The 13,092-nt window shown below is 40.1% G+C and overlaps 1 protein-coding gene across 1 annotated transcript; it reads right to left on the bottom strand.

Moving 5' to 3' along the window:
• Positions 1–518: 518 nt before the first annotated feature.
• Positions 519–914, bottom strand: FERD3L (Fer3 like bHLH transcription factor). The gene has a single exon (XM_075588633.1). It carries the CDS (start codon positions 912–914, stop codon positions 519–521), a length of 396 nt encoding a protein of 131 aa, XP_075444748.1.
• Between the last annotated feature and the right edge of the window lie 12,178 nt (positions 915–13,092).

Below are 13,092 nucleotides of genomic sequence, written 5' to 3'. Positions count from 1 at the left end.
TCAGTTTTACTCATCAAGGTTCAAAATTCTAAAGGCTCACTTCATTTTAAAGTTTTTGGAATTAAAAAACAAATGCACAATATTATTTAAATTAAATAGTATTTTATTCCTTACGTTAGCCACATTTCTCAAAGCGACATATATGGAAATCAATCCAAAATGCATTTTCAGTCTACACACATAACCTACTACAAATTTAATATATATTTATCAATATAATTAGAATCACACATAAACAAAATGTTTTCAGAATGTTGGATTGCCAAATACATCAGAATTCATCTCAAATTCAGGCGATTAGTAAATAACAGTCATTTTCATTTTGTCTCTATATATTAACTCTTCGTCTCGTGACAGATATTTTATTTTCAGCTCATACTCAGCATCAAAATTGATATAAAAAAGATGCAAATGATATCTGTGAAGCATTCCCGTTCTTTAACTACTCAAACACTACATTTTATATATGTATATTGCTATTGATTTGAATGTTAAATTAGGGACATCAGTCCTCTTGATTATGAACTTTCCTTTTTCTTCTCAGAGCTGTTGAGCAGTTCAGTCATGAAGGAAATATAGACTATTGCAAGACGTAAAGTTTCAATTCTGGAAAGTCTTTTTTCATAGGCAAAAGTCGGTACCTTCTTTCGGAGCAAATCAAAAGCTTCATTGAGGTTAAACATCCTCTTCCTCTCTCTAATATTGGCAGCTTGGCGTTGGGAATATGTAATCACTCGTTTTCGTTTGGACCGGCCCAGTGGAGAACTTAATTTCAATTCGTCCTCATCTTCTGTATCCTCATCTTCAAATCTGGATATGGAAGGTACATCCTCACGAAAAGAAAGGGTCCCATCTCCAAATGAAGCAAAATTATAGATTCTGTCACATAGGTTCAGACTTTGAGTGGGAGACATCATTATGTTGGAAGAATGGTGATTAGCCCTGTAGGAGAAATCCATTACATTCACATCAGCAACAAAGTCTAAACCTGTGGAATCCATTACACTTTCCTGGTAATCCATTGCTTAATAATAATTTTGCTGTTTGGTATATTTTTGGAGTAAGATGAGATTCTGCTATTGATATCTTACTTTGCCAAGGATTGTGTGAAACAACCATCACATAGCAAATAGTACGAGGAACATCAATATTTATATCCAAATAGGTAAGAGGATTAGAACGAAAAAAATTGTTTCTTCTTAATGTTGATAGGAATAGACACACAAAATCTTAGGACACGTGGATATTCCAATGATGAAGTAGTTCAGTTCCTAAAATCCTGTTAAAGCGAGGAAGGAAAGTTTCTTTTTGGCAACAGCTCCTAGATCTCACCCACTGAGTTCTTTGTGGGTTCAGAATAATTGTATAATATTGATTCTTCAAAGTAGATGACCAAAGATCTTCTTTTCCATGCAGGGTTTGGTTGTGGCTGCTCTTTTACTGGAATTTCTGAACCTTGTAAGAGAGAGAGATTTTTCCAATTGATATGAGACAAGTGTATGCATGGTTCTTTATGATCTTCTGAAGAGGGGACTTGCCTGCAAAGGGTCAAATGGAAATGTTTACCCTGTTTCCCAGTGCAGAGGCAGCTGAATGACAGGACCTCCATTAGCCTAAGCAAGCAGTGTAGCGTACCCAATATTGCATTCCCAATTGTAACTGTTGGAATCAGCTTTATCCTGCAAATAAGTTCAAATACTGTATGTTTCCAACAGTGCAGTAAAACGCTTCCTTCAATTCCAAAGGTGTGTTTGTTTCTTCTATTATGGCAATCAAATGACTTTTTAAAGATTATAAAACTTCCTCTGGGCTCATCTTATACTTTCAAAAAGTCTTTAAAAGGAGACGTATAAGTAAAGAACAGAATCTTATTTTTAAATTAAAGGAATCAATAGACTTCTCAATTCTCATTATGAGGTTTGTTTTATACTTTGGAGTTCTAATGACGTTTTAATTTTTTTCATGTATTACCTGTTTGTATTTAGAGTGTGACTTTTTGTCAAAATAGTTTTATGCGTAAATTAAAGTTAATTATTTTCCTATTACTATCTTTGAGCATTTCATTACCAATTTATGCTCACATTGGAATACTTTTATTTAGAACATGCCTGAATTTTGCTAATGATCAAACAATATGTAATTTACTTTACAGACATAAATAGACCAATGATTCTTATTCTGTACCTATCCTATTATATACAAAAAAGTATGCCACAAGAAAAGAAAAAAAAAAACAGATTATTTAAATTGTTTGTAAGATATAAATATGATTGTGTTAAAGAAATATTAGACAAAAGTTCTTAGAAATGTTAAATGTGTATTTGGAATATAATGCATGGACATAATTATCAAAATAATAATATGGCTCTGTAATTGAAAGAGAGGAAGCTATTTTATGAATGAAAATGTCAGATTTTCATTATGTTATTAGAAACATATCATTTAACATTGCCAATGAGGTGCAATATTGAAATAGAATACATAGAAAATGCTGTATTTCTTTTATCAGGAATAAAGGGATTTATTTGAATACACGGCAAAAAAGCTGGCACAGTCCCAGTAAATAATCTTCATTAAGAATTCTTCAATACATTTCATCCATTAGTATTCTATTGGTTACTTTACAGATCAGCATCTGGATCTAATTACTATAATTGCAAGAGTTATCTAGTATTAAAATCAGTGCATTAAATTACTTTCATCATCATTAAGGACATTTAAAAAAACAATATATGAATCTTTAGTATAACATTTCATACAGCAAACACTTTCAAAATGAATTATTAACCTTTGACGCTGATGTGAGAAGTAATAGAAAATTGAGAGCCTACATTGCGATTGTACAGTTTTAAGTTCAAAATTATGTATTTAATTTATTACACTTTACATGTGAATAGAGATGTGCAACACTGTTGGGTCTTTTTTGTCTTTTATATAGGAAATGAATATGCTAGTAATATAAAAACTTAACGCTAGACCAGTGGTTCCCAACTCCAGTCCTCAAAGACCACTAACAGTGCAGGTTTTAAGGCAATCTTTTCATTAGCACAGGTGGCTCAATCATTGTGACTGAACCACCTGTGCTCAAGCCGGGGTATCCTTAAAACTTGCACTGTTACTGGTCCTTGAGGACTGGGGTTGGGAACCACTGCCCTAGACCAAAGAAGGTACTGCAACATGCTGATGGTCACGCAGCTTTCCTCCCTCTCCTAAGGCCTCGGTCAGGGTGGCACTGAGTGGGTGCTCACGCTGGCCATGATGAAATACATTGCGGCAATATGTGTGGCCAGCGTGAGTAAGCGCCTGCGCCCGCGCCCGCTCAGCACTTAGAGCTTATTTGATTTTACTGCTCGCAAGCGCGTCACGTGAGCGGTTCGCCGAATGAGGACGAACCAGCTCTCTGACGTCGTTGCCGCGCCCCCAGGTGAGCGCGTGCATAGCCGGCCAAAAATCACCCAGCCGTGCAGGGTGCAGCAGCGCCAGCGTGCCCATTTCCTTCCTGGCCGCAGCCTAAGACTTGCGAACTGTCCGGAGATAGTGGGATAAAAGCAGTGTCTTCCTGGGCATGGTCGCGTCCGCGTGTGGGCACCAGCACAGGCAAAACAACTGACAGCACGCTTTCAAGGTGACTTCGACATGAAGAGGTCACTGGGAGCAGTCAGAAAAGTGCTTTGAAACTAAAACTGTCCTACATTACATTACTGCCCACCTGTGTGTATAAGAACCACGGTGCAGCAAAGCGGTTTTGAAACGTAGGACAGTTTGCGGATCCCAAGTGTGAATGGACCAGGACAAAAGAGGACAGAGTCCATCACTACAGTATATGCTGGGAAGCTATCCACAACACTGATGCAAAAAGTGCAGTTTCTGAGTGCATTATTATTTTTTACCCAGTCTATTGTAATAACTTTATTGTGCCATGATATTTTCTCTTCTGTTTACATTAAGCGAAGAATCCTGATTAAGCTTAAGTTTAGCCTTATCCAATTGATGTAACCTCTGAATAATCATCTGGGAATTAAATTATAAACTGGAATAACCAGCTAAATCTGTAAGTGTACCTGCAAAACTTAAGTGTCTAATTGAGTCATTTTGCTCATTAACACACTGCTATCTTTCTGGCATTTACCTTATGTTTGGCACCTGTACTTGAGTCTACGCGCCAGAGGACACCTTTTCTTCTCTACTTGCCATTTTGGAGGGACGTGGAACTCTCTCGATGGAATCTGGCAGCCGGACTGGAGTATACCTTTATTTACGGAACTATTTTTTCGTTAATATTTAATGTGCTCTTTTGAATACATTTAACACATATATCACATTATGGTTTATATATTATTACTAGGTTAGTGGTTAGCACTACTCCCCCCCTCTTTTTTTTGTTTGTTTCACACAACAGAAGATGATTAGTAGCCAGAGAATATACAGTTGGTGTTACGTGACAGTGAACTATGAACTAAATGATTTCCAAAAAAGATGGTTCTCTCAGGCCATATATCGATTAGAGAGGCCTAAATAAAATCACCGTAAAAAAAAAAATCAGTATTCTCTACCTCTCATTCCTGAACTTTTCGACTGCTTACGCAAGGCTATGATCTTCAACAAACTGGATCTTTGTAGAGCTTACAATTTAATTCGGATAAGAGAGGGTGATGAGTGGAAAACAGCCTTTAATACCTGTGACGGTCACTACGAATACCTGATCATGACATTTGGGTTATGCAAAACAACAGCCGTATTTAAAAATGTAATCAATTAGATTTTCCATGATCTACTTGACCAATTTCTCGTGGTATTTCTGGACAATATCCATATTTTTTCCAGTTCTTTGTCCAAACATCGGGCATAGGTTAGACTGGTCCTCCAAAGACTTCGGGACCACTCCCTCTTTGCCAAGCTCGAGAAGTGGCAGATCGAACAAAAGAAGATTTTTCCTTGGGTATTTCACCTCTTCCCTTGGGTTCGAGATGGATCGTGCGAAAGTATCTGCAGTGCTGGATTGGCTCTTACTGTCAGGTCTCAAACCAATGCAACAATTTCTTGGATTCGACATCTACTACTGACGATTTATCAGGAAGTTTTCCAAGGTGTTACGGCTCTTACTAAGAAAGGGGTTAATCCTAAGATATGACCCAATGAGGCTGTACTGGCTTTTGAGAAGCTCAAGTCCGCCTTTTCTTCCGCACCTGTGCTGATCCATCGAGATCCTACGAAACCCTTCGTGCTTGAAGTGGACACATCTGATCTGGCAGCCAGAGCCATTCTTTCCCAAAGGAAGGATTTTCATGGGAAACTCCACCCCTGTGCCTTCTATTCTAATAACATTTCTGCCATGGAAAGGAACTATGATGTTGGAACTTCTGGCTATGAAAATGGCCCTTGAAGAATGGAGACATTTGCTTGAGTGGACAACTTTTCCGATTACAATCCTTACAGACCACAAGAACCATGACTACATATAAGGAGCAAAGAGATTCGGGATGTGTCAGGCGAGGTGAGCTCTCTTCTTCACACGGTTCAACTTTGTGATCTCATCATCCAGGATCCAAGAACATCAAAACAGATGCTCTATCCCGACAATTCTCTCCTGACGGTTTCGGGGAGGTAGAGAAGGCTCCCAACATTCCATCTTCACAGATCCTCTCTGCTGTATCATCATCACTTCTGCAACAGATTTCGCAGGCTCAGGCAGAGGATCCTAGGTCAACATCCACGCGTTCATCTAAATTATTTGTCCCCCCGAATTCCGAAGTGAGGTGTTGCAATGGGATCATAACTCCATGACGGCTGGTCACCTGGGGGTTAGAAAGACAATTTCCTCTAACAAATCTTTTGGTGGTCAGAGATCCGCAAAGACATAAAGTCGTTTTTGGCAGCCTGCATTATAGCCTGCATTATATGCGCTCAGACAAAGGTGCCAAGGACATTACCCTGTGGGTTGCTCCAGCCCTTACCTGTTCACACCTGCCCGTGAACCCACTTATCCATGGATTTTATCGAGGAACTACCTCCCTCCAGTGGTCTGACTATCATACTGGTAATAGTCGATCGCTTTACTCGCCAAGCTCATTTTGTTCCTCTCAGGAAACCACCTACAGCTTCAGAAAAATCTGAAATCTTTATTAAGGAGATATTTCGCCTTCATGGAGTCCTGATGGATATAGTCTTGGACAACAGATCCCAATTCGTCTTAAGATTTTAGAAGGCCTTCTGTCAAAGAATGAGAATCTCCCTTAATTTTTCTTCTTCCTACCATCCCCAGTCCAATGGACTACCGGAAAGGGCCAACGTCCTTAGAACAATTCCTGTGATGCATTGTATCTGAACTTCAGGATCACTGGGTTGATATGCTCCCACGGGCCGAGTTTTCCTGCAACTCTATGAAACACGATTCCACACTGGAATCTCCATTCTTTTGTACCTATGGGTACAACCCTGCTGCCCATCCTCCTTCCAGTCCTCTCTCTGATGTTTCTGCAGTGGATTATAAGATCCAAGAACTCCATTTACTCTGGAAGAAGATCCAGGCCAATTTGACTAAAGCAGCCCTCCAGCAAAAGACCCAGGCAGATAAACAGCGATGACCACATCCCCCATTTCTAGTGGGAGATCAGGTTTGGCTGGCTACAAAATTATCCATCTGAAACTGCCTTCTTCCATACTCTGAACTAAGTTCATTTAACCTTACTAAATTCTGAAACAGGTCAAACCTATGATGTTCAAATTAGAACTTCCGACTAGCTTGAAGATACCTCCAGTGTTTTATGTCTCCCTCCTCAAACCTTTCATGCAGAACACCTTCTCTTATCCTTTTCTCCCTCCTCCTAGACCGTTCTTGGTGGACGGCCATGAAGAGTTTGAGGTACGTCAAATAATGGATTCCCATAGCTTCCATAGCGGGCTACAGTATTTGGACCACTAGAAAGGTTATAGAACAGAGGAGAATTCATGGATCAAATCCAGGGATGTCCATGCCCCCAGCCTGGTCTGGGCGTTTCATCAGAGATTTCCTGTCAAGCCGGCTTAGATTGCCCGGAGGTCGCTCCTGAAGAGGGGGGTACTGTAAGGATTCTGCCCAATCCGTGCCAGGTTTTGCAGGAGTTCGGGTTTTCCAGGTTGCCTGCTCTTTCTGCTCAGTTCAACCATTTTCCTTACTGGCAGTCTGCTATATAAGGCTGCACTTCCTGGTGGGAGTCCCTGAGCAAAGTTCTAACGTTTGCAGCTCTTGTTGGTCTTTGCAGTCACGCTTAACCCTTTTGCCTGTTTTGATTCCCCTGTTGCTGACCCTGGACCATGACTCCAACCTCGCTGCTTTCTGTCTGTCTCCTGGACTTTGCAACTCTGCTGCCAGCCCTGGCCCCTGCCTGCTTACCGACTATGGATACTCTGTCCCTGGGCTCTGGTCAGTTTATTTGCATCCCTACCTCAGCCCGAAAGGTCCACTTCCTGATTTGAGATGAGCACCGTCATAGCTCTCCACTCCTCACACTCCCTCCACTCCTCACAAGCACTCCACTCTTCACACGCACTCCACTCTTCACACGCACTCCACTCTTCACACGCACTCCACTCCACACGCACTCCACTCTTCACACGCACTCCACTCTTCACACACACTCCACTCTTCACACGCACTCCACTCCTCACACGCACTCCACTCCTCCTCCTTTCACAAGTCAGTCACACACATTATTCAACAATACTCACCACTACACACTTTCACACAACTAAAAGTAAGACACAGACAAATGACAAACAAATCAAAACATGCACATATCAACCCAACACAAGAACGGAAACAGTCCCACACAACAATGATAACAAGATAACACATTCAGACATCACACAAAACACGCTCAAATATCCCAAATACCCAGTACACTCTTCCTCCCAACCGCACTGCCAGCGTGTGTGATAAAAGCTTGGGTTTATATACTTTTCTACATGAGATAGTCTGGCAATATTTTGCCACCAGTAACGGAGAGAAGGGGAGATTGAGGGAATATATTGAGCTGGTAGTAGACACTGCGATACTGCACCGGCGTTTATTATTCGAGTGTTTTGGTACTGCTCATTATACACTGTGGCGCACTGGTAATACTGTGATCTGTATTGGTGAGAGAGATTACACTCTGACTACGAACACACTGTCCGTTATTGCGCTGTGTATATACTGCGGTTCACACATGTTATACGGTTACACCCTTTATTCACTCAGGGAGTAGGTTACTAGACAGGTTATCAATTGTAATATAAATAGTAGTATTTACTCTATACCTGTGTATACTTATATCTACTCTCACCTCACTCCCCCCTCCGATTCTGAGCTTACCTGGAGGGTTCACTTTATGAACTATATATGATACTAATATAGCATTCAATCTCCTGTTATCACCCACACCTTGTGTTTTAATGGTTTTTATGTGTATTGATCATGCGTCATTATGTTACATTAACTAGAATAAATTCTTTATTGTTTTGCCTATTAGGCTTTTATTAGTAATTGTTCATCCATAGAACTTGGTGCGATTACATTTGATTTCCCCTACAGCTTGTTTGCACACATATCAGGGAGCATTATACCCATATTAACACTTAATTAGCCTGTCTGTGCAGTGTTAAAAGGGATCTGTGGGAGACTGTTCTTGTCTTCTTGTTTACTCATGGAGCAGAAGTATAGCTAGAACCAGCCATGACTACCCCTATAAAATAGGTATTCCCTAGATCAGGGGAGTGCAATTTTTTTCCCTGCGCCCCCCTGCCAGCTCTTCCCCTATCTTTGTGCACCCCCCCCTCTTACCTTGGCTCCGGCATCGGCGTCATGACGTCACGTTGCCGTGAAAATGTGATGTTGCCATAGCGACGCGTTTACAGAGGCCTTCACCGCTTCCCCGGCACTTAATTTATGTGCCTTCGGGAAGCGCGCATGGCCTCTATAAACCCTGCATCCCCCGCAGACAATCTTGCACTCCACAGTTTGCGCACCACTGCGCTAGATTAAGGACCCTGACAGAAAAGCTCTCAGATGGAGAGGCCTGTGTTCAGCCCAGTAATATTCTTACAGTCAAGTTAATTGAAGAAAACCTAAACCACAATAGTAGGTAGTTCCCATCTGCAGGACTAGGAGAGACCTGGGTGGGCTGCAAGTGATTTCCAGATAAATGGGTCTGGATCTGCGACCTGGCAAGGCAAAAGGCTTCACAAAAGGGAGATGAGCCACTATTAGTCTCATGGTGAGAGGAATGGACAAGTATGGAATTGTATATGCTGAAAATCTGTCCTGTTTCCACAAGAATTGTGCCTCTTCAAGAAGGTTTGTGATACTTACAGTATGAAATTAACTTCCCCTGTTAATAAATGTTGTAAAGTTCCTGGTGCCATATACCCTTATTTTTGACTCCTCATAGAAGCTAGCGCGGATCTTCAACCCTGAGATGCCAGGTAATGACTGAGCACCTACATACCTTTATTCAGGTACTGTACAAACTATGTTTAAAGAGACAGAGACACTTTTGGGACTATTAATGTTCCACCATTTTCACTGTACTACTTATCCCACATGCTCAGGAGGGGGGGGGATACAGTAGGAGTGTTACGTGTACTTATTTAATAAACAATGATATGATAACTACTGTACTTAGTGCAGACAATTAAACTATAACCTATCCTATTAGTTTCTGACCCGATGATTTGAACAGCAATAAAGAATCTGCCACATACCATCTGAGAAAGTGATTCTGAATGATCCTGGGAGCAGTGCAAAGGTAAATAAGAGAGATCAATGATGCAGGGGTTGTACATACTTTATCCTTTCTTATGTTTTGTTTATCTTTGTAGTGTAGTTATGGACAGGTCTTACGATCAATTGAATGGGTGGTAAGGTGTCTTATGGTTTAATACAGCTTAGTTAATATTGACCTAAAAGTGTAAGGCATCTCTAGAAGTTTCCAGATGATTATAGGTGGACTGGTAGAATTGAGTGTGGTACAAATACCATTCTGACAAAACGTGGCTGCTTTTTGCTTTGAACTAGAAAAAGGAAATGAAAATTCACACCTGCATACACACAACATAAGTATGTATACAATGAGTGAACCAATGATTAACCCACCAGGTTAACCCAACGGAATCCGTTCTGAAAGTACCGTTGGATAGTGAGCGGTGAGCGTTGGATAACACATTCTGGCACTGAAATACGGCCCATAGGGTTGCATTGTAATGCATTGGATATTCTATTCATTGTAAAGTGAAACGTTGGATAGCGAGGACTACCTGTATTTTGTTCCATGACTATGTGCATGAGTTTTGTCATAAATTATATAGTACAATATTAATTTTATGGCAAAACATGTTCCACTGCTTGATAATTTATGAATATGTAACTAGAATCTACTAGTGATGACATTTTTTAAAATTCTATGTGAGAATCTGATTTTGGTTACAAAAGTGAAATCTGAAAAATAGTTCAATATCTACTCGAGCCCTTACTTGATGACTTGCAGTGAAGCTTTTCAAGAGCCTAACCTACAGTTCCCTTTGATGTTTACCTTTGTATTTTTATTTAATGGTGTCCACACCTGGCACCACCATGAAAATAGAAACACATCTGACATACAGAAATGAAATAGCACATCAAGACAAGCTGGCCTGCAATACATTTCCAATATAGAATTTACAGATCCAAACAGAATGGAAACTTACTAATGTGGATGTATATGCATTTTATGTTTTCCTTTCCTTGCACTTACTTCAAACGAAACCTCAGATTCAACTGTGACTTTCCATTCATCTACTACATGGCAGAAACCAAAAACATATGCATGCCTCAACTTCAATTGTAAATTGTCTTCCAGGTAAATTATTTCAGACGGAGAAAACAGCCTCCTGTTTCTTTGATTTAGAAAATAAACCTCAAGATATTAATTTTTTCTGTATTTTTTGTATTCGAGGTATAACATATAATAAAAATACTTTACAATATTAAAAAAAAATAGTTCTGCTAGTTAACAAAAGCACATCACAAGAATATATCAAATGAAAGCATATACAGTATGTTTTCGTTTTAAGAAAAAAAAAAACGATACTGGATCAGCACTCAAAAAATAAATCAACGAAAATGATTGTCTTATATTTTCCTTTTGGTCTCACCAAGTATCTTTTTTAACGTACCAAAAAAACAGCAATACAGAAAAAATCTCAGCGCATACAGGGAAAGGAAAAATTAGAACACATACTGTTATATGTGCACAATAGAGCAACGTTTCAAGGCCTCCTGGCCCCTTCGTCAGAATTGATATTTTTTCTGTAGTGCTGCTTTTTCTGATACATTAAATAAGGTACTTGGTGAGATCAATAGGAAAACGTAAGTCTATAATTTTCTTTGATTTATTTTTTGATTGCTGATTGTTCTGCCCAGGCTCACTGTAGCTAATGAGTAGGATCAGGCAGTTTAAACGTGTCCTTTTTAAATGTACACAGAGTCCTATTTTATTTAACTTTATTGGAGGGTGGTTAACAGTAGCATAAAACAACTTGCAGGTAGCATTTGTGATAGGAAGGTAGAAAATGAATGCCTTGTTCTGGGATGAAAGGGGTGTTACTCACAAGGCTGCTGATTGCATAAGGAAGCATGCTTGCCTGGACACGCAGGAAATAAATTCAGGGCTATGCCAACTAGCAAGGGGGTGAGGGGTCAGCCCAACATCCAACTAAGCAAAGGGGATTTGCCAAGGCAACAGGCTGAGGAGCCAACAGAGAAAGTTACACAGTGACAACATTACACTGAGGAGTGATGTCTGCTTCAGAACTGGGAAAATATACAGAGAGGTTCCAGGACACTGATCCAGTATGGTTTTTGTATAGTAGTATGCATTTAGCAGTATAGATGCAGGATCATAGTACCTCCATCTGAATGATATAAATGCAAGTTCATTCTTCTCTTTTTTTTAAAATACATATTATTGCATATTGTTACACGTTATTACTTTAATGATTTCTGTAATGATCCTAATTTACAAAATAATTTCTTAGTCTTCTATAGCCTGGGTCCCCCTGGTTCCCTGTTGTCCCCTTACCTTTCCATAGGATTATAGCTACAAGTTTCTAAAAGTACAAGGAACTACAAGTTTCAGCAGCCTCAGGGGCTGCAGGACGTTTTGCCAGGCAACCAATAGGGCTGAGAGATATATTGCAGTTAGAATTCTGACAGTTGGGATTCTGACTGTTAAGGGGACAGTTAGTTGTAAGCAGGATAGCAAGGGGATAGGTAATGTCAAGGGAGAAGTGCTCAACTGGAATAGGTCAGAACATCCCCTTAGGTCCCAGCTAGACCCCATCACTAATAATTTGTGTGCTGTAGGGATGGCCCCAAGATAGGGACACTTCCCTTAGCAATATAGTGTTAGTCAGCATATACGCAACGGATGCACGCGTTGTGCGCTGCCTGCATCTGGGACCAGACCAGGCCATCAAACCAGAGACTATCCTAAGGTGGGACCCTCCAACCAGATACCACCCCACGCGGAGGCGGGTCTTCGGTGGACAGACCGATCGGTTGTTTGTTAGTACCCAGCAGCACCAGGGTGCTGGAGCGCCCGGACTGGTATATCTACAAGTGCACCAATACACGAGGGCAGCACTGTCACACACTTGGGGTGGGATTGGCTACTGTGGCCTGGACACTGGGACACTGGTGCTCCTGCACCTAATTACTGTGGGGGATATTCCACGGGTCGGTATAGCTATATATATATATATATATATATATATATAAATATATATATATATATACATATATACAGTGGTTGACAAATCACCAAAAAATCTACTCGCCACCTAGTACCAAACGTGTGCTGCTTGGGCCAATATTTACTCGCCCGGGGGTTAAATCCACTCGCCCGGGGCGAGCAAATGTATAGGTTTGTCGAACATTGTGTATATATATATATATATATATATATATATATATATATATATATATATATATATATATATATATATATATATATATATATATATATATATAAAAGAAAAGAAAGTAGCACCAAAGGTATTCAATTATATACCAATTATATACCAATGTATGACAATAAA

Source organism: Ascaphus truei, chromosome 2, assembly GCF_040206685.1.
Source record: "Ascaphus truei isolate aAscTru1 chromosome 2, aAscTru1.hap1, whole genome shotgun sequence".
Classification (NCBI taxonomy): domain Eukaryota; kingdom Metazoa; phylum Chordata; class Amphibia; order Anura; family Ascaphidae; genus Ascaphus; species Ascaphus truei.
Note: the sequence above shows the minus strand (reverse complement) of the source record. Positions and strands in the feature narration are given on the sequence as shown.

Bases quoted from the DNA above. Each gene is read 5' to 3' on its own strand.
- FERD3L (XM_075588633.1), bottom strand. From the start codon at position 914: ATGTCTCCCACTCAAAGTCTGAACCTATGTGACAGAATCTATAATTTT.